The following is a 19258-nucleotide window of genomic DNA, read 5'->3' as shown; positions in this document are numbered from 1 at the left end:
TCCTGAAACCACTGCAACACTTGCTGTTCTCTGAGCTGTCCTCACCACCTCGCATGTCCTGGCACATGTTGTTTTCTTCCAGAAGCACCTTGTCTCAATTTACCTGCCCCCCAAACTTCTATTTATCCTACTAGTCCTATTTCTAAAGTCGTCCTCTTTCTGAAACCTTCTCTGATCCTCCTCTCCAGATGTGGTCTGTTCCCCTCCTCTGGCCTCACACAGCACCCTGGGTATTGTACTGGAAGCTTTTTAAGAGCACCTGAATCTTACTTATGACTTTATCACCAGACCATTTCACAGTGCTTGGTAGATGATGGGCACCTAGTATATGTGTGTTTAATGATCACAATTCAAGTTTTATTTACTTTTCTTCTGTGTCCCCAAGTGTAAGACTTAGGTCTCTTAATTCTCTGAATTGCCAGCACCAGCAAGTAAATGCCACATAACTAGATCTCCATAAAGATTAATGACAGTTGAATGAATCAATACTATAACTACCTCCAGCCCTCCCTTGTCTCACTGATCCTGCAGGCTGATGAAAGATTACTTTTTCTAATATACAATTTTCCATGGTTCCTATCACCTAGTCCTACCCAGGTGAAACTTTTACTGGCTTCCTATTACCTACAGGATGAAGCCCACTTCCCTAGCTCAGTTCTTTTGCATAGAAATGCACTTTCTTTGACCTTCACCAACACTCTCTTCCCCCTTTGCATCTCAGCTTAGGCTTTCCCTGCCCAAACTAAAATTGTCTTTGCGTGAGTCTGGGACATTAACCCGATTTAGTTTCTTAATATCCCCACTTATTAGAGCTGAAATGATCTTCACAGGCTCCCCACTGCCTCCCGCCCACTTTTTCTAAGTGTTTTCCTATTACTCCCTTCACTAAAATGTAAGTTCCATAAACACAGGGGCCTGGTTGGCCTTGTTCAATGCTGCATCCCTGATCCTAAAGCAGTTCCTGGAACCAGAGATTAAGTGCTGATCATTTGTTCAGTGAAGGAAAGACTAAACGCAAAAATATTTCTAGTTGGCATTCAAGGTCCTCAGTGACCTGGGCGCCCTCCATTTTCCTAGCCTTATCTCCAACCAATTCCTCACATGATACCTGTTTGCTATTTCCCAAATACCTCTATTAAACTTCCTGACTAGGCCTTCTTTTTCTTCCTATTTAAATTCTCTTCATCTTTTATAGGAATTCCTTCGTTCATAAGGCAATCCAAAGTGGTAAGCTCCTGAGCTATATTATTTATCTATTTAATGTCTTAAATATCTTTAAATTCTCTAGAGCTTTCTTATAATGGATTTTTTGATAAATGGGCTTTAAGTTATAACAAAAGACTGAAAATTCTTAAAGGGAAAAACTTCCAAATGCTAGGAGTTAATAAGATTCAGACTCCATTTTATCTATTAAAAAAAAAAAAACAAAAACAACCCTACATGTCTTCTTCAAGTATAACAAAGAGGTTTGCTTTCCGGTATAATGTGCAACATAATAAATAGTTAAAATGATACATTCAAATGTGTTAGTGTCAGCTGGTTCCAGTAACAACTCTGATGTCCATTTTGACTGCAAATAATACTGGCCACTGACCACATTATGAAAAGGGAACCAAGAAGTAACTCTTCCCACTTACAACTCTGAGCCTAGCACAGTCCAGTTGACTAGATACTTTGTTTTAAAACATAAACAAAAAGTACATATAACAAATCAGGAACACTTCTGTGGTAAGAACTATTACTCAAAAAAATTTCCAAAACTTAGAATGAATTTTAAATAGTTTTACTGATCTGCATCCTGTTGACCCCAGTGGTAGTTACATGCAAACATTCCCAAGTATGCCAGGCTATACATGGGAGCAGACAATACACGATGTAACATGTAAACAAAAGAAACATGCCAACCTGGATACCAACTTTGCACCACTAGCATCTTCTGCTGAATTCACATCATTCCAGTAGGGTTTTCTACGACTTAGCCGCAGGCTGACCTGAGGAACACCATCTGACAGCTCTGGTTGTGGTACTCTGTGTGACTGAATAGATCCCTCACTCCTGGATTTGGGGATCTAGAAAATACAATTTGGGGAGGAGGGCGGATTTAAAAAAATCTTTCAGATTAAGTTATCAAAGATAATTTGTTCTAATTTATTAGTAACCTAATGTATTAATAACATTCCAGAAAAATACCAACCTAGGTATAGAATTTAAAATATTAAAAATAAATTGCTAAAAAGCAAAGGGCACAGGGAAGGGGAGATATCAATACTTCCAAGGGGAACTTTCAAACCATATACAGCTCACATCCCTCTCCTGGATTCTGATACAAATCTTCCCCAGGCTTACCCCCTCCCTCCCTCCCCTAGCCCCCACCATTAGAATAATTATGCTGTGTAATGAGAGATTATGAGAGTATATCAGAGTGGCAACCTGGAGTGAAGGAAAGAAGAAATAGAAAAAGACAGGGGAAAAAAAGGGCTGAGAACCACTGAAATGAAGGATGACAATATCAGAAAGGTGTCCAGAAATATTTACTACCAGCAAGTAAAATCTGCACCAGTTCGTAATAGTTTCTGTTGTCATCTTCTTTTATAGGGCAAAGTATGGTCTAATACACTTTTAACTAAAGAAATAGCTAGGAAAAATGCACCTTTTTAGTTCTCTTCTGTCTCTAGAAGCATGGGCAACACAAGTGCCAAGTAAACCCTGGTGTACTGACTTCTCCTATCTGAGGTTATGTGCTCCCTCCAGCCCCAGAAACACCCTCATGCTTTTATATTGCATCAGAAACAATGTGAATACAATTTATATCCTTCTCCTGAAATTGTGTAAAAATCATGTGAGAGTTTCAGGAAAAATTCACACCCTCAGGTCAATTGTATTTGTTACACCGGAAGCTCTTTCTCATCTCCTGGACTTCTCTTATACTTGTCCTTCAACTGGAATGTCATCTATTCATCACTGGCCACTCACCAATTGTCTAAGACCAAACCAAATCTTAACTTCCTTTGAGGCTGAGAGAAGAATCCACTTCCCGGGGCGCCTGGGTGGCTCGGTCGGTTGAGCGTCTGACTTTGGCTCAGGTCATGATCTCACGGTTCATAGGTTCGGGCCCTGCGTTGGGCTCAGTGCTGACATCTCAGAGACTGGAACCTGCTTTGGATTCTGGGTCTCCCTCTCTCTCTGCTCCTCCCCTACTCAAACTCTGTCTCTCTCTCAAAAATAAGTAGAAAGATTAAAAAAAAAATTAAGAATCCACTTCCCACAGAGCGTCTCTAACTAAGCTCAGGTCTTAATGACCTTTCCCAACTTTGAATTCCTGTAATACACTGCCACAAAATCCATGCTTGATCTCATGTCGCCTGATAGTTGTTTTATATTTTTAAGTTATATGGCCTCAGCCAGATGTCTGGACACAGAGATTATAGTCTCATTCTCTTCCCCTTTCTCCTCCTCTACCGTGTCCTTTTCCTCCTCTTATTTATGTTATTATTTTTAACATTTTAGCCATTGAGTCTAGTTAAGTTTTGAACCCATTAATACTTATTGTCAGACAACACACTTTTTTTTAGAAGATATTTTTTCTTTTCTTTCTTTCTTTTTTAAGTTTATTTATTTCGAGAGAGTGCATGAGCAGGGGAGGGGCAGAGAGAGAGGAAGAGAGACAGAATCCCAAGCAGGCATTGCAGTATCAGAACAAAGCCCAACATGAGGCTCAAACCCATGAACCATGAGATCATGACCTGAGCCAAAACCAAGAGTGAGATGTTTAACCCAGTGAGCCACCCGGGTGCTCCAACAACACACTTTTCAACTGTAAGATATTCCAAAGACACTGACTGACCAAGAAACTAGGGTAACAGGCAATTAAAAAAAGTAATATGGGGACAGTTATAAACATCAATATTTAATAAATTCATACCTCTATGAGAATTACAAAAATAACACATGAAAATAATTTAGCAAATAGTTACATTTACCACAGAGCAAAGTAAATACTCAAAATATTAATTTTAATATTAATTTAAATTAATTTAATATTAACAACTTATTAATATTGTTAAGTAAAACTTGCCCAAATCTGACAATTACCAATGAATTGTTCCATTACATTTCTCTGTAGAGAGTTCACAAAAGTTCATGAAAATCAAGGGAAAGTGAATTTTTTTAAATTATAAACTATAGTTCACTGAGATATTTGCCAAGATTACTTATGAAAGAATTATTTAGGTAAACAGCAAGAGAACATATTAAAAGTACAAATATATGCTATTATATATTTCATAAAAGGGGCTCTTTTGCATGTGACTATTTTTCATATGAGTAGACAGGAAAAATAAATACACTGAAAAAGCAGTAAGATTTCAAACTAGTTAGCTAAAAAATCTCATACCCAGACTTAATTCTCTCAATATTAAAACAAATATAAGAACAGTTGTTTGGCAACATTTTATGGTGTTAAAATAAGGACATAGCATTTTAAGTTCAGTGATAATTTGGGGGTTCTAAAGTTGATTCAATAGTTTATGTAAAGGAGAAATATTCTAAGGTAGAAAGGTAACATGTAGCTGATTCCATTTGGTCAGTTTACATTAAAATAGACTACATAACACAGATCACTTAAGACTCAGATACCATAAACTATATCAGGTACATTTTTCAAAGTATTATTCTGTGATGATTTAATCTCTATAAAAATAAAATAGAGGGGCGCCTGGGTGGCTCAGTCCATTAAGCATCTGACTTCGGCTCAGGTCATGATCTCATGGCTCATGAGTTGGAGCTCCACATCGGGCTCTGTGCTGACAGGTCAGAGCCTGGAGCCTGCTTTGGATTCTGTGTCTCCCTCGGTCTCTGTCCCTCCCCCACTCATGCTCGGGGGGTGTGTGTGTGTGTGTGTCTCTCTCTCTCTCAAAAATAAACATTAAAAAAAATTTTTTAAATACAACAGGATTGTCATTAGCCATGAACTTTAAAATATAAATTTATTAATATACACTAAAGTAGTCCAAAGAGCTGAGCTTATGCACAAGGACATGAAAACACCACATGAAGCCTATGAGAGAACAAAATTGTTAGAAAAAGGTAGCTCAGTAACTCTGAGACCATTAGAACTATAGAGTGTGTATATATATATATATATATACACACACACACACACACACACACACATATATACACACACTATATACACTATATAAATATATATATACACTATATATATACACTAAATATACACTATATATACATATAAACAATATAAATATATATACACACTATATAAATATAAATATACACACACACACATTTTAAAAGGAATGCATGTTTTTAAAGGAGATAAATGATACCATCATGAAGATGTACCTTCAAGACTACACATTTCATTACAGATATGATTACTGTAGGAAAAATAGACAAAAATTTAAAATCGGCTGCTCTACCTTTGTCATTAATTTTAGTACAAATGTATTAACTTTGAGAAAAGGAAAGAGATCACTGTCTTTGCCTTAGCTGGAGCTGAGCTTTTTAGAAGCACGTGATTTGAGCCTTGGCCTTATAAGGTAGGTAGAAGAGATAGTTTTATTTTTATGCTCTGAGTGTCCACCTCAGATTGTGTAACGTTTACACTTTAAGGTGGTATTCAGGGCTCCTTTCATCATAGAACTCTCTCGGAGGAGGAGGAAGACCCCAGTTATCCAAGGCAAAGGATACAAGGAGACATCTTATTACAGCGTAGCCTTAAAGCAGTTGTTCTCTCCAGCAGCCAGTTTTGTCCGGAGACGTTACTGGTTGTCATGATGGGGGTGAGTGGGTATGCTACTAGAGTCTAGTGGGTAAAGACCAGGAATGTGATGAAGCATCTTACAATGCACAGGACAGCCTGACACAAAAAAGAGTTATCTGATCCAAAATGTCAGGAGGGCTAAAGCTGAGAAACTCTGATTCAGGGGTATGGTAAGAAGAAACCTGTATTGACCCAGCTCCTCTTTTTCTATCCTTTTCTTCTGGTTCCACCCTCCCTTTTTTTTGCCATTGCCAAGATGTAATGGGCCCAGGTCAGCTATAGGTTTAGCAAAAATGGGCCAGCTAGGTCATCCAGGCCTGCCTTGTCTAGTCATGGGTGATATTGATTCTGTGAGGTTCAGTCAAGCTCTGTGGGGCAGGGACTCCAAATAGGGCTAAAAGCCTTACTATGATAAATGGAGTTCATGTGCTTCTAGAGATCCACCTGCAGTCTCCCTCATAATATGTGGCTGCAGTTGGAAAACTGCCAACCATCTGGAATACTGAGGTGACAAAGCTTTTCCTTTCCACTGGAGATATCCATTAAGTCACAGCAGACTTGGCTTTGTTTTTTTTTAGTGATTGCTTCATGATACTGTACTTGAAGGTGAAAACTATAAAAGCCCCCAAACCATCTATGAAAAACACTTTGCTCAGAAGAATTCTGCCATTGACAGTTTGAGATAAGGATCTAGGCACTTGTTGTGTGATTGATGTGTATAACCGAAATACTATCAATTCCAGAGACTGTAAAAAGAGCACATTCCATGCATGTATTTGCAGGTGTGGAATAGTCTAACACAAGTAATTCGAGCTGCTTTAGATTTTGAGATGCCATGGGGCTAGAAACAAAAGAATAACCTTCGATAAAGTAAAATTAGGAAATATTCTCCTGAATGTTGCTGCTATTAGTTGTAAAGATGTAGTGTTACTCTGTGTTAGGCATGGTTCCATGAGATTTATATCAATTAATCTATTTAATTGTCATGACAACCCAAAGAGGCAGGGACTATTATTACCATCTCACAAATGAGGAAACTGAGGCATTAAGAGTTTGAATTACTTGTTCTATTGAGTAAGTGGCAGAACTACAGTTACAACCCAGGGAATCAGGCCTCAGTACTCGTGCTTACCATTACTTTCTATATCTGGTTACATGTTAAACATTAGAATTGCAAGAAGAAAAGACACTTTTGGATGAAAGTCACGTTACAGTCCATAACGCAAACCATTTTCTTCCCTTTTTTTGGCATTAGTAGTTAAAACTCTCTTTAAATTTATCTCTCTGGCATCTACTGAACTGTTCTAGCAGTATAATCTTAGGAGAAAAAGTCAGTTATGAGGACAAAACTATACAGAAAATGTATTCATATCTTTTTATTTATAATGGGCCAAAAATGTAAGCATTTTACAAAGTCAAATTACTATCATAGGCAATTATAGCACATCTATATTTTGAAGAATATTTCAGCCATTAAAATATCTCTAAAGTTTTTAATGAGACTGAAATTGTGTTATGATATATAATACAGTGTGAGCCCATTGAGCAAATAAAAATGCATATAGGTATATACCTCCAATAAAACTCAGATCATCACCATACTTAAAACATACACAAATAAATTTCAAAGGCCAAAAAACAAATTTTGTCACAGTCAACACTGCCAATATTTTAACATGGTCTCATCTTTAAAAATCGAACAGGAAATCCAGAACCAGAAAAACATCTGTGAAACTAGGCTCTGATTTACCTTTATACATTGATGTGACTAACAACATTAAAAAATCATGTGTCTCAATTTAATATTTATCCATATGAATCTATCACTGTGAGGCCACAATTGTAAGTCATAAGTACAGGCCCTCCGTCCCCCAGGCAACTGCAGGGTAAGAGTTGTGTGTCCTACAGGACTGAAACAAAGGGATGGCAGGTGAGTCAGGAGGAAAGGCTCAGTTGACTAGACAGGGAGCAGTCTCTAAAATCCAAATCTCCCTTTTCTTTGTGTAGGTGGAGTGAGTTCATTGCTTATTATGGGTTTCTTCCCAGCAAAGTAATGTGCATATGAATCAAGTGCAGGAAATTTTATGGGTCTTCAGAATGATTTGATAGTTATCTAGCTGTGTTTGAGAGACAAGATGAGCCTACGGTCCTCCTACTATGCCGCCATCTCAGCTCCCCTCCTCAAGTGCAGGACAATTTATAACAACAATTTAGAATGCTATCAAAGTAGTTTTAAGTTTTTTGAAGTTCAAGCATAAAAAAATAATATTTTGGTCTTAGGAGTCACCCTAAGTCTTGGTCAGTTGCTGGGCTTGAATTTTGAAATTAGAAAAACTCTTTTCATCCTCAGATACTTTGAGCTGTTTAGAATAGGGCAGAAAATCACAATCAAGGCTCAAATAATGAAGGAAGTTGTGACAGAAGGAGTCTGAAAAGTTAATTTTTAACATTTAGACATTCTAAATAAAGACTATTAGACTGTCTCATCTCCTTGACCGTTTCTTCCCTCCGCTTATCATTTGTATGGAAGAGGGCATAGCCTCTTGCCAAACTTCATGCTCATTCAAGTCATAATCTTCATAAGAAGAAATGGTGAAATAACGGAGCACTAGAAAAGAGATGTTAAACTCCGATTTTTTTAAAAAGACATTTCTAGGGTAAAAAAGGTTAAAAAAAGTCCTCTAAATCTGAAAAAAGCCTTTGTTTTTAATTAAAAATATCTAAGTTTGCTTTTCAAAAGTGAGGTGTTTTTTTTGTTTTTTGTTTTTTTTTTTTTTTTTTTTTTACTAAACAGCTGCAGTTCTTCTGATAATCTGATCAATCTATTATGTGCCAGCGACAGTGCTAATTGATGGCCCAGGCTTTTTTCTGAGAAAGCTATTAACAAGCTTTAGGGAATTTTGGGGAGTTTCTTGTACATACTTTTCCTTCCTTCCTTCCTTCCTCCCTTCCTTCCTTCCTTCTTTCCTTCCTTCCTTCCTCCCTCCCTCCCTCCGTCCCTCCCTCCTTCCCTCCCTTTTTTTGTAAAAGTGGGTCAGTGTTAAAGTTATAACTAATTAAAATCTCATCTTGATCTAAGTTTTAGTCTGTACTTTAGAATAAAATCACTTTAACTTTGTTAGAAAAATTGTGTACAAAGACAAAAATTTCACAATTAAAAAAATAGTTTATCTTGAAAGAGATCAGATAGATCAATTACAGGTTCAGAGTGTGTAGCAATCAAGTAAGGAACCCTCAGCACTTGGTGTTCCTTAACTGTTCTCTTTTCATCTCCTTTCCCCTCTGCAAAGGTAGGTGCCTCACAGCAGAGATTTTTGTTTGTTTTGCTAACTGCTGTAGCCTTGGCTCCTAGAACAGCACCTGGCAAATAGTAGGCAACCACTATATATTTGTGTAATAAAAGAACAAATGAATGACCAAACTAAACATCATCTACCTTCCTCTCAGAAACACTGAAATGTTAACAGATTATCCGTTGATACGATAAAGTAAATTCATTCTCCTGTGTAAGCATTGCTCTTATTTTAGAAATTTCATTTATATTGTTTCAAATCTTACAAGTTAATTTTTAAAATGGCAATGGTACAGAAATGGGAAGAAGGGGCAGGAAGCTACATTTACTCAGCATAAGCGATCCCACAGTAGAGCCGTCTGACCTGGGACATAGGCTCAAGGAAGTCTCACCTTTTAGAATCTGCTCACAGATCAATCTGTACATGGCAGTAAGCTAAGGCTTATTCACATCAACACAGTTCCAACTGCTATTTTACAAAGTTATTCATTCATGTCCCTGACTTCAGGTCTTTTACCAGGGAAAAAATTCACGCAGAAAGTAATTGTAAAGTGAGCAGTTTAGGAATTTACATAGAAGACTTTCAAAAATTTTCCTTCTATTAGTAAAATAAAAATTTGCTTTAAAATTTTTGATCACTTATTTCTAATTATCAAAATCAATGATCAATCAATGAGAATGTTTATCATCTCATCCCAAATACAATCTTTTGACCTCAAGTTCTTGCCAATGTAGAGGACAGGATTATACAGGGTGAAGGAGTCTTAAAATAGGCTGTTCTCTGGAAGCTTATTCCAAAAGGATGCTACCAACACTGGACGGAATGCTGTGAAAAAGTGGTTCTGACCCAGTGGGGCACATCACAATATCCTTTGGAGATTTAAAAAGTACACCTGCTTTAATTTATCCGACCACCCCATTTCTCAGTCTGAAGGAATATCTCTGAGACAGATCCTGGGCAGGTGAATTAGAAACAAACACCTTAGAATAATAGGTGCTGCTGCTGATTCAAAGTTTTAAAATTTGCCAAGAAGCAAATAATTTCTCTTTGAGGTTTTGAAAATAAGTGTTGAGGTAAAAAAATAAAATAAAATAAACATTATATAACTGAATTGTTTGATTATAGCTGGTCATATAAGTTCCACATTTATACCAGAAAAATTAGGTGGAAAATTAACAAATCAGATGTTTATTTTAGAACCACTCAGGTTTTGAATTGAAGAGAGGTCTACTCCAACTCCTTTATTTCAAAAATAAAGTCTAGGGGTGCCTGGGTGTCTCAGTTGGTTAAGTGTCTGACTCAGGTCATGATCTCACAGTTCGTGAGTTTCAGCCCCTTATCAGGCTCTGTGCTGAAAGCACAGGGCTTGCTTGGGATTCTCTCTCTCTCCCTCTCTCTCTGCCCCTCCCCTGCTCATTCACTCTCTCTCAAAAATAGATAAACATTAAAAAAAAATGAAGTCCAGGGGTCCAGAGAACTGAAATGAGCTGCCCAAGGTTGTATAGATGAAGGAAAACTGGCTATTAAAAGCCCTTTCTCCTGACCAAAGTGACAGTGAGAAATAAAGTGATAAAGTGTAAAATTCGGGGCAAACTAGCTGATTAGTGGTAATCCAAGGAGGCAACATACCTTCTGTGGCCCAGATGGCAACACCTTGGGCCAGGAGCATGCTGCCATTGTGTGAGGTTGTAAGCTACCTGGTACAGTCTCATTATTGGTGCCAGCCTGACACACAGGTTTTGTTTATTTGAGAAAAACGCACTTCTATCTTGTTTAAGTCAATGTTGTTCGGGGTTTATTTATATGCAAGCGAACCTAATCCAAACTGATACAAGATTTTGGTCAAATACTACTTTATCAGTAACGCCTTCTTTGACACAATTTAATAAATAGCAGAATTCTCCCTTATGCCACTACTCCCCACTTCCTTGGCCTTGCTTTATTTATCTCCACTGCACATAATACCATCTGACACACTGTATATTTACTTTGCTTATTTATTTGTTGTCTTTTCCTCCTACCCAGATATGAATTCTATGAGGGTAAAAACCCTCATGGGTTTGTGTTACAAACCTGGTGGGATGGAGGGAGGGCTAAGGAAGGGCATGGCTCACCTTAAAGGGAAATATAACTGCTTACTTTTATTGGGTCAAAATTTAGTCACATGGTGACACACAGCTGCCTGGGAAGTTAGAGAAAGTAGTCTTATAGATGTAATTCAGTGTATAAAGCCAAGGGAGGGAGGGAGAATAGGTTTTGGGGAGGCCACTGGCAGTCTTGAACACAGACCTAAAAAAAAAATAAAAATAAAAAAAAAAAAATAAATAAATAAAGACATGTGAAAGGGATGTTTGGGGAGGAACACTCCAGATAGAGAAAAGAGCAGGGCAAAGGTCCTGAGAAGGAAGCATGATTCCCAAGTCTGAGGGACAGTAAGGAGGTCACTGGGCTAGAGCTGAATGAATCAGAAGAGTGGCAAGAGATGAGGCCAGTGATGCAGCAGAGGGCCCAGATCATGTACACCCATAGGTATTTTAAAGACTTTGGTTTTTACCTTGTGCAAACAGAAACTTTTTGGAAGATGTTGAACAGAAAAGTAACATGTCTGACTTTCATTTTAACAGGGTCATTACTATTGCATTGAGAAGAGACTTGTAGAAGGGGCAGAGTAATACAAGGATACCAACTAGGAAGTAGCCGAGATACTTATGGCTTGAATCCAGGAGCTGGTTAGAAGGCATCATTAGACTCTGGATATAACCTGAATGTGGAATCAACAGGATTTGCTGAAGCACTGGATGTGAGGCAGGCAAGAGTCAAGGATGATGAAACTGCCATCAGGGAGTTAGGAAAGATAGCAGGGAGTATAGTTTTGGTGGGTAAATCAGGAGTTTATAGCCTTGGATGTGCTAAAAACTTTAATAACTTTGGACATGCATGCACCTAACAGAGAGTTGGAGACAGCTGGATATAGTAGTTGGAATTGAGAAACTTGGACTGAAAATACAAGTTTAGGAGCCATCTATATATATGGATGATATTTAAAAACTAAGTAATTAGAAATGATCGTCTAGGGAGTGAATCTAAATAGAGAAGGGAAGAGATCAGACCAAGAACTGATATCCAGAGCATGCCAAGGTTGGAGAAAGAAGACCCAGAGAGACTGAGGAGTGAACAGTGAGGTAGAAGGAAAACTAAGAGAATATCCTGAAAGGCAAGGGTAAAGGGATTCAACAGGGAAGGAATAAATACAGTTACCATGTTATAAAGCAATTTCAAAACATGTATCTACATAAAGACTTGTACATGAATGTTTATAGCAGCATTAACTGTTATAGCCAAAAAGTGGAAACAACTCATATGTCCATCTACTGATGTCTGGGTAAGCAAAATGTGTCTATCTGTACAATGGAATACTATTCAACTGTAAAAAGGAATGGAGTACTGATGCATACTATAACATAGATGAATCTCAAAAATATTACACTAAGTGAAAGAAGGAAAACATAAAAAGACACATAGTGTATTATTCCATTTATATGAAATGTTTAGAACACACAGATCTACAGAGACTGAGAGTGGCTCAGTGACTTCCAGGGACTGAGTAATGGGAAGTGACTGCATATGGGTATGGGGTTTGCTTTGGATGAAGGTGTTCTGGAATTAAACAGTGTAGACAGTTGCCCAATTTTGTAAATATACTAAAAAATCACTGAATTCTAATTTTAAAAGTGAATTTTATGTACATAAATTATATCTCAGTAACACTGTTATTTAAAAAAGAAAGACGGTGTGATCAAGTGTGTCAAATGCTGCTGACAGGGTGAAGAGGATGAAAACTGAGAATTGACCCCTGAATCTGGCAGTGTGTTGTCACTTGACAAGAGCTGCTTCATTCACGTAGTGGGATTGATTAGAGCGGGTCCAGGGAGAATGTAGAAGACGAAGTGAAAACAGCAAGCTTATACGGTTCTTTTGAGGAGTTTTGTTGTAAGGAAATGAGTGATTGCTAAAAGGGGCTGTGGAGTCAAGGGAGAGGTTTTTTGTTTTGTTGTTTCATTTTTTTTTTAATAAGGCAGGAAACACTATAGCATATTTCTATGCTAATGGGAATGATTCAGTAGACAAAAACCTGATGACCTACAGGGGATAGGAGAGGGGAGAGGATTCAGGGAGCAGAGTGCTGGGGTGTGTGCAGTATGGGACTAGGTTCACAGTGGAGGGGCTGATGTTGGGCACAGCAAGTGCAGCACACTTCCTGTGTCTAGAAGAAAGGAGAGAACATGGCGTGGGGGGCGGGTACAGGGTGCATGTGAGGGTGGGAACAGGTGAATATTCTCTCTTCATGTTCTCAGGGAAATAGAAAGTAAGGTCATCATCTGAGACAGAAGGGTGAAGAGGCAAAAGCTGGAATATGAAGACCAAGGAATAACTATAAAGCAGTCTGAAAGAGAGGAAGAGTGGAAGGATAGGGGAGAATGGCAGGCAAGCAACATGAGGGCTGAGTTGAAGTTGGTAGTCATATACTTAAAGTGAGACCTCAAACCTGTAGTAGAAGGAAGAAAATGACAAAGATCAGGGAAGAAATAAATGAAACAGAGACTAAAAAGGTAATAGAAAAGATCACTGAAACTAAGAGCTAGCATTTTGAAAAGATAAACAAAATAGACAGCTCTTAGCTAGACTCAAAGAAAAAAGAGGACTCAAACAAAATTAGAAATGAAAGGAGACAACTGAAATACAAAGGATTGTAAGAGACTACAAAGAATAATTACCTGCCAAACAAATTAGACAACCTAAAAATATTCAATCCACTAAAACTGAATCATGAAGAAATAGAAAATCTGGGGGTGCCAGTTGAGTGTCCAACTTTAGCTCAGGTCATGATCTCACTCACGGCTTGTGAGTTCGAGCCCCGCATCAGGCTCTGTGCTGACAGCTCAGAGCTTGGAGTCTGCTTCAGATTCTGTGTCTCCCTCTCTCTCTCTCAGCCCCTCTCTTACTTGTGTTCTGTCTGTCTCTGTCTCAAAATTAAACATGAAAAAAAAAAAGAAATAGAAAATCTGAACATACCAATTACTAATAAGGAGTAATGATTAACTCAGTAATCAAAATCCTCCAATAAACAAAAGTCTAGGAGCAGACAGCCTCACAGGGAAATTCTACCAATGTTTAAAGAGTAATTAATACCAATCCTTCCCCCATAAAAAGATGACTAGGGAACACTTCCAAACTCATTTTACAAGTCCAAAAAGTCCTGATATCAAAACCAGATACTACAAGAAAATTCTAAGACAATATTCCAGATGCAAAAAATTCTTAACAAAATATTAGCAGCCTGAATTCAATACTAATTAAAAAGATCACACACCATGATTAACTGGGATTTATTCCAGGTATGCTTAATGGTCCAACATCAGCAAATCAATGTGATACATCATATTAACAAAATGAAAGATAAAAATCATATGATCATCTCAATAGGTGAAGAAAAAAAGCATTTGAGGAAATACAACATAGATTCATGACAAAAACTCTAAAAAATGGGTATTGAGAGAACATACCTGAACATAATAAAAGCTATATATGACAGGCCCACAACTGAACATCATAGTCAACATGAAAAGCTAAAAGCTTTTCCTTTAAGATCAGTAACAAAACAAGGATGCCCACTCTTGCCACTTTTACTCAGCATAGTGCTGGAAGTCCTATCTAGAGCAATTAAGCAAGAAAAAGAAATAAAAAGCATCCAAATCAGACAAGAAGTAGTAAAACTGTCTCTTTGCAGAGGACATAATCTTGTATACAGAGAGCTCTAAGACTAGACCAAAAAAGTGTTATAATTAATAAACTCAGTTAAGTTGTAGAATATAAAATCAATATACACAAATCAGTTGCATTTCTATATACTAATAATGAACCATGAGAAAGAGAAACTAATCCTCTTAACAGTTGCATCAAAAAGATTTAAATACCTAGAATAAACTTAACTAAGCAGTTGAAAGATTTGTACACTGAACACTGTAAGACACTGATGAAAGAAATCGAAGATGACACGAATAAATGGAAAGATATTCCATCCTCATGGATTGGAAGAATCAACACTGTTAATATGTCCATGCTACCCCCCAAAGCAATCTACAGATTCTGTACAATCCTTGTCAAAATTTCAATGGCATTTTTCACAGAAATAGAACAAATAATCCTAAAATATGTATAGAAGTATAAAATCCCCCAAATAACCAAAGCAATCTGGAGAAAGAAAAAATCTGGAGGCATCACATTTCCTAATCTCAAACTATATTACAAAGCTATAGTAAACAAAACAGTATGATAATGGTATAAAAATAGACACAGAGATGGATGGGGCAGAATAGAGAGCCCAGAAATAAACACACACATATACGGCCAACTAATTTACGACAGAGGAGCCAAAAATATACAACAGGGAAAGGGCAATCTCAGTAAATGGTGTTGGGAAAACTGGACAGCTACATGCAAAAGAACAAAACTAAACTATTATACTATACCCCAAAATGAACTTAAGACAGATTAAAGACTTAAATGTAATACCTAAAGCCATTGAACTCCTAGAAAAAAACAATGGTGGTAAGCTCCTTGATATCAGTCTTGACAATGATTTACTGGAATTGATACCAACAGCAAAGGCAGCAAAACCAAAAATGAACAAGTAGGACTATTTCAAATTGAGAAGCTCCTACACAGCAAATAAAAAGAACAAAACAAAGAGCAATATGCTAAATGGGAGGAAATATTTGCAAATCATATATCTGTTAAGGGGTTAATATGCAAAATATATAAAAAATTCAACAGCAAAAAAATATTTTATTATAAAATGGGCAAAGAATCCATATAGACATTTTCCCAAAGACATAGGTGGCCAGGAGGTACATGAAAAGATGCTCAGCAACTCTAAACATCATGGAAATGCCAATTAAAACCACAATGAGATATTGCTTTACATCTATCAAAATGGCTAACATAAAAACACAAGAAATAATATGGATTGACGAGTATGTGGAGAGAAGGGGACACTTGTGCACTATTGGTGGCTATTTAAATTGGCAAAGGAAGTATGAAAAATAGTAGAGGTTCCTTCAAAACTTAAAAACAAAACTACCATGTAACCCAGAAATTCCATTTCTGGGTATTTATATGAAGGAAACAAAATCACTAACCTGAAAAGATATCATTACCCCCATACTTACTTCAGTATTATTTACATCAGTCAAGACATGGAACCTAAGTGTCCACCAAAAGATAAATGGGTAACGTAGTATACATACATAATGGAATATTACTCAGCCATAAGAAAAGGGAAATCCTTCCATTTGAACCAAAGCAGATGGACGTTTAGGGCATTATGCTAAGTGAAATAAGTCAGACGAAGTACTATATCATCTCACTAAAATGCAGAATCCAAAATAAATAAATAATAAAGTCACGGATACAAAGGCTAGATTGGTAGTTGCCAGAGATGGTGGGTTGGGGGGTGGGCAAAATGGATAAAGGTGATCAAAAGACACAAACTTCCCGGTATATGATAAATAAGTCCTGGGGATGTAATGTACAGCATGGTGACTATAGTCAACAACATTGGTATACATTAAAAAATTGCTAAGATAGCAGATCTTAAGAAATCTTATAAGAAATTTTTAAAAATTAGTAACTTTGTATAATGATGGATATTAACTAAACTTATGGTAATCATTTCACTGATTATCTGTACTAGGTGCAGATATCTTTTTGAGACAGTGATTTCAGAATATATATATATATATATATATATAAAATATATACTTATAAGTATATATATAGTTCATAAATTATATATATATTATTTGTATTTATATAATTTGTATATATATATTTGTATTTTTTTGTGTATATATATATATGTGTGTGTGTGTATATATATATATATATATATATATATATATATATATATATATAGTAAGATGTTAGCTTGATATTCTAGCTTCTCCAGCTCTGTTCAGCAGGTAGGGTAGATAAGGAGTAAGCAGAGTGTTGGTTTGGGAGAAGGCTGAGGTTTTAAGATAGTAGATCTCTTTATTCTTGTGTTGTAATTGCTTGTTTACATGCTATTGGCCTCATTAGATTGAGTGATCCCCAAGTTTATGTCTTTCTTATTGTTGTTTCCCCTGCTTAAGTCTTTGACATATAAGAGCTGATTAGTGGATGTTCAATATATTTTCCTTATGGAAACAAATTTATAAATTACTTCATTGGTTTTTCTTCTCCCCTTCACCCCAAACATATAGCTGATACCTCAGACAGATTTACTTATAAATTATATATTACAAAACTGTAATCAGGTTTTCTATGCAAGTTCTTTACATTTAAATGGAACAAAATAGTATTTTCAAAAAGTAATTACACTCTGTTTACTGAGCACTCATCAAATGAGTTCATCAAAGCATCTTTTATAATAATGTCATTCATGAAATCTTGCCATTTGCAACTACGTGGATGGAACTGGAGGGTATTATGCTAAGTGAAATTAGTCAGAGAAAGACAAAAATCATATGACTTCACTCATATGAGGACTTTAAGAGACAAAACAGATTAACATAAGGGAAGGGAAGCAAAAATAATATAGAAGCAGGGAGGGGGACAAAACAGAAGAGACTCATAAATATGGAGAACAAACTGAGGGTTACTGGAGGGGTTGTGGGAGGAACCCTAATAGGGTTAGGGGTGCTACGGAATCTACTCCTGAAATCATTATTGCACTATATGCTAACTAATTTGGATGTAAATTTAAAAAAAATAAAAAATAAAACAAGTTAAAAAAAAGGAATGTCATTCATGGGTTCTTGAAAATACTATCTTCTTCTAAGCATAAAGATGGGAGAGGGGATGAAGTCTATGTTTCTCCAAAAAATAAAAGTTAACCCCCTCCGGGAAAGATAAGTATGTGCAGAATTCTATGCTCTAAGGACTTCTCATACTATTCCACAAGAGTTGGGTTGCTTCCTTTGGAAAACTAGAAATCTTTCTTTCTCCTATGACTGAATAGTAACTACCATTATTATCTAGTGATATCTGGTTCATAGCTGTGATAAATCCATAAGTGAAGAAACATTTTCTATAAGGGGTAAAATCAACTCACACATCAACACCAGTGAAAGAATACTGCATTTAAAGCTCTTTCTAGGGGTGCCTGAGTGGCTTGGTTGGTTAAACATCTGACTATTGATATTGGCTCAGGTCATGATCTCACGGTTTGTGAGATAGAGCCCTGAGTTGGGCTCTGTGCTACTTGGGATTCTCTCCCCACCTTTCTCTTTGAGCCTCCAGTGCTTGTGAGTGCATTCTTTCTCTCTCTCTCTCAAAATAAATAAATAAAAATTAAAAAAAAAAGTCTTTCTGAAGGTGCTGTTATGGTAAGCAGAACAGTATATTTGCATTTGCATGTATTTATCATTCTGTGTTGTGTGCATGACTGCCAAAAAATGATTTAAAGGGATAAAAAAAATGCTATTTATAATCCTTTTTTTTTTAATGTTGTCCTTACTATAAACAAGGAAAGCTGATGGAATGTTTTGCACTCTTTGCCAAACTCTGAAACTAATGAAGCCTCATCCACTAAGCCACTTGGAAACTATTTGCCCTGGAGTCAATGAGGTCTCTTTCATTTTGCAGGAAGTGTCCTTTGTTAGAGCACTGCTCTATGTGACAAAGCTATGACTCATAACTAACTATTTGGGTTTAGTAAAATGCATATCCTCAACAGGTTAAAAAACTTTTCTATTATTGTAAGTGAATACAATAAAACCTTGGACTGTAACTTATTCTGCAAGTGTTCTGCAAGATGAGTAAACACTTCTAATAAATTTTAACTTGATAAATGAGCGATGTCTTGCAATATGAGTATTATGTGATACCGAATGTCATATGATCACAACTGAGCCAATGGTTCTTCTCTCTCTCACTGCAGGACTGTGGGTGATCATCTCCCATGCTGGGATGGTTGGTCTCAGGCTACGGTGTTTGGCAGAAATCAATGATTTTTCAGAACGTTGGAAGTTGCCCACAACTGGCGCTAGTGTATTTTTTGTCACTTCAAAGCACCTATGGACAGTTCTTTGCTTTTCCATACAAGAGTAAGCTCAGGAATGCTTTGCTTCATTCTAGG

General features: G+C 36.7%; 1 protein-coding gene across 9 annotated transcripts in view; it reads right to left on the bottom strand.

Moving 5' to 3' along the window:
- Positions 1 to 19258, bottom strand: part of FAM13A (family with sequence similarity 13 member A) — a 366689-nt gene that overhangs the window by 144935 nt on the left and 202496 nt on the right. For all 9 annotated transcript variants that reach the window (XM_053217137.1, XM_053217136.1, XM_053217135.1 and 6 more), the window contains one exon: positions 1906 to 2069. In XM_053217137.1, coding sequence (XP_053073112.1) covers positions 1906 to 2069 — 164 coding nt within the window. The remainder of the gene's footprint in view (positions 1 to 1905; positions 2070 to 19258) is intronic.

The sequence above is a fragment of the Acinonyx jubatus genome, chromosome B1 (assembly GCF_027475565.1).
Source record: "Acinonyx jubatus isolate Ajub_Pintada_27869175 chromosome B1, VMU_Ajub_asm_v1.0, whole genome shotgun sequence".
Lineage (NCBI taxonomy): Eukaryota > Metazoa > Chordata > Mammalia > Carnivora > Felidae > Acinonyx > Acinonyx jubatus.
Note: the sequence above shows the minus strand (reverse complement) of the source record. Positions and strands in the feature narration are given on the sequence as shown.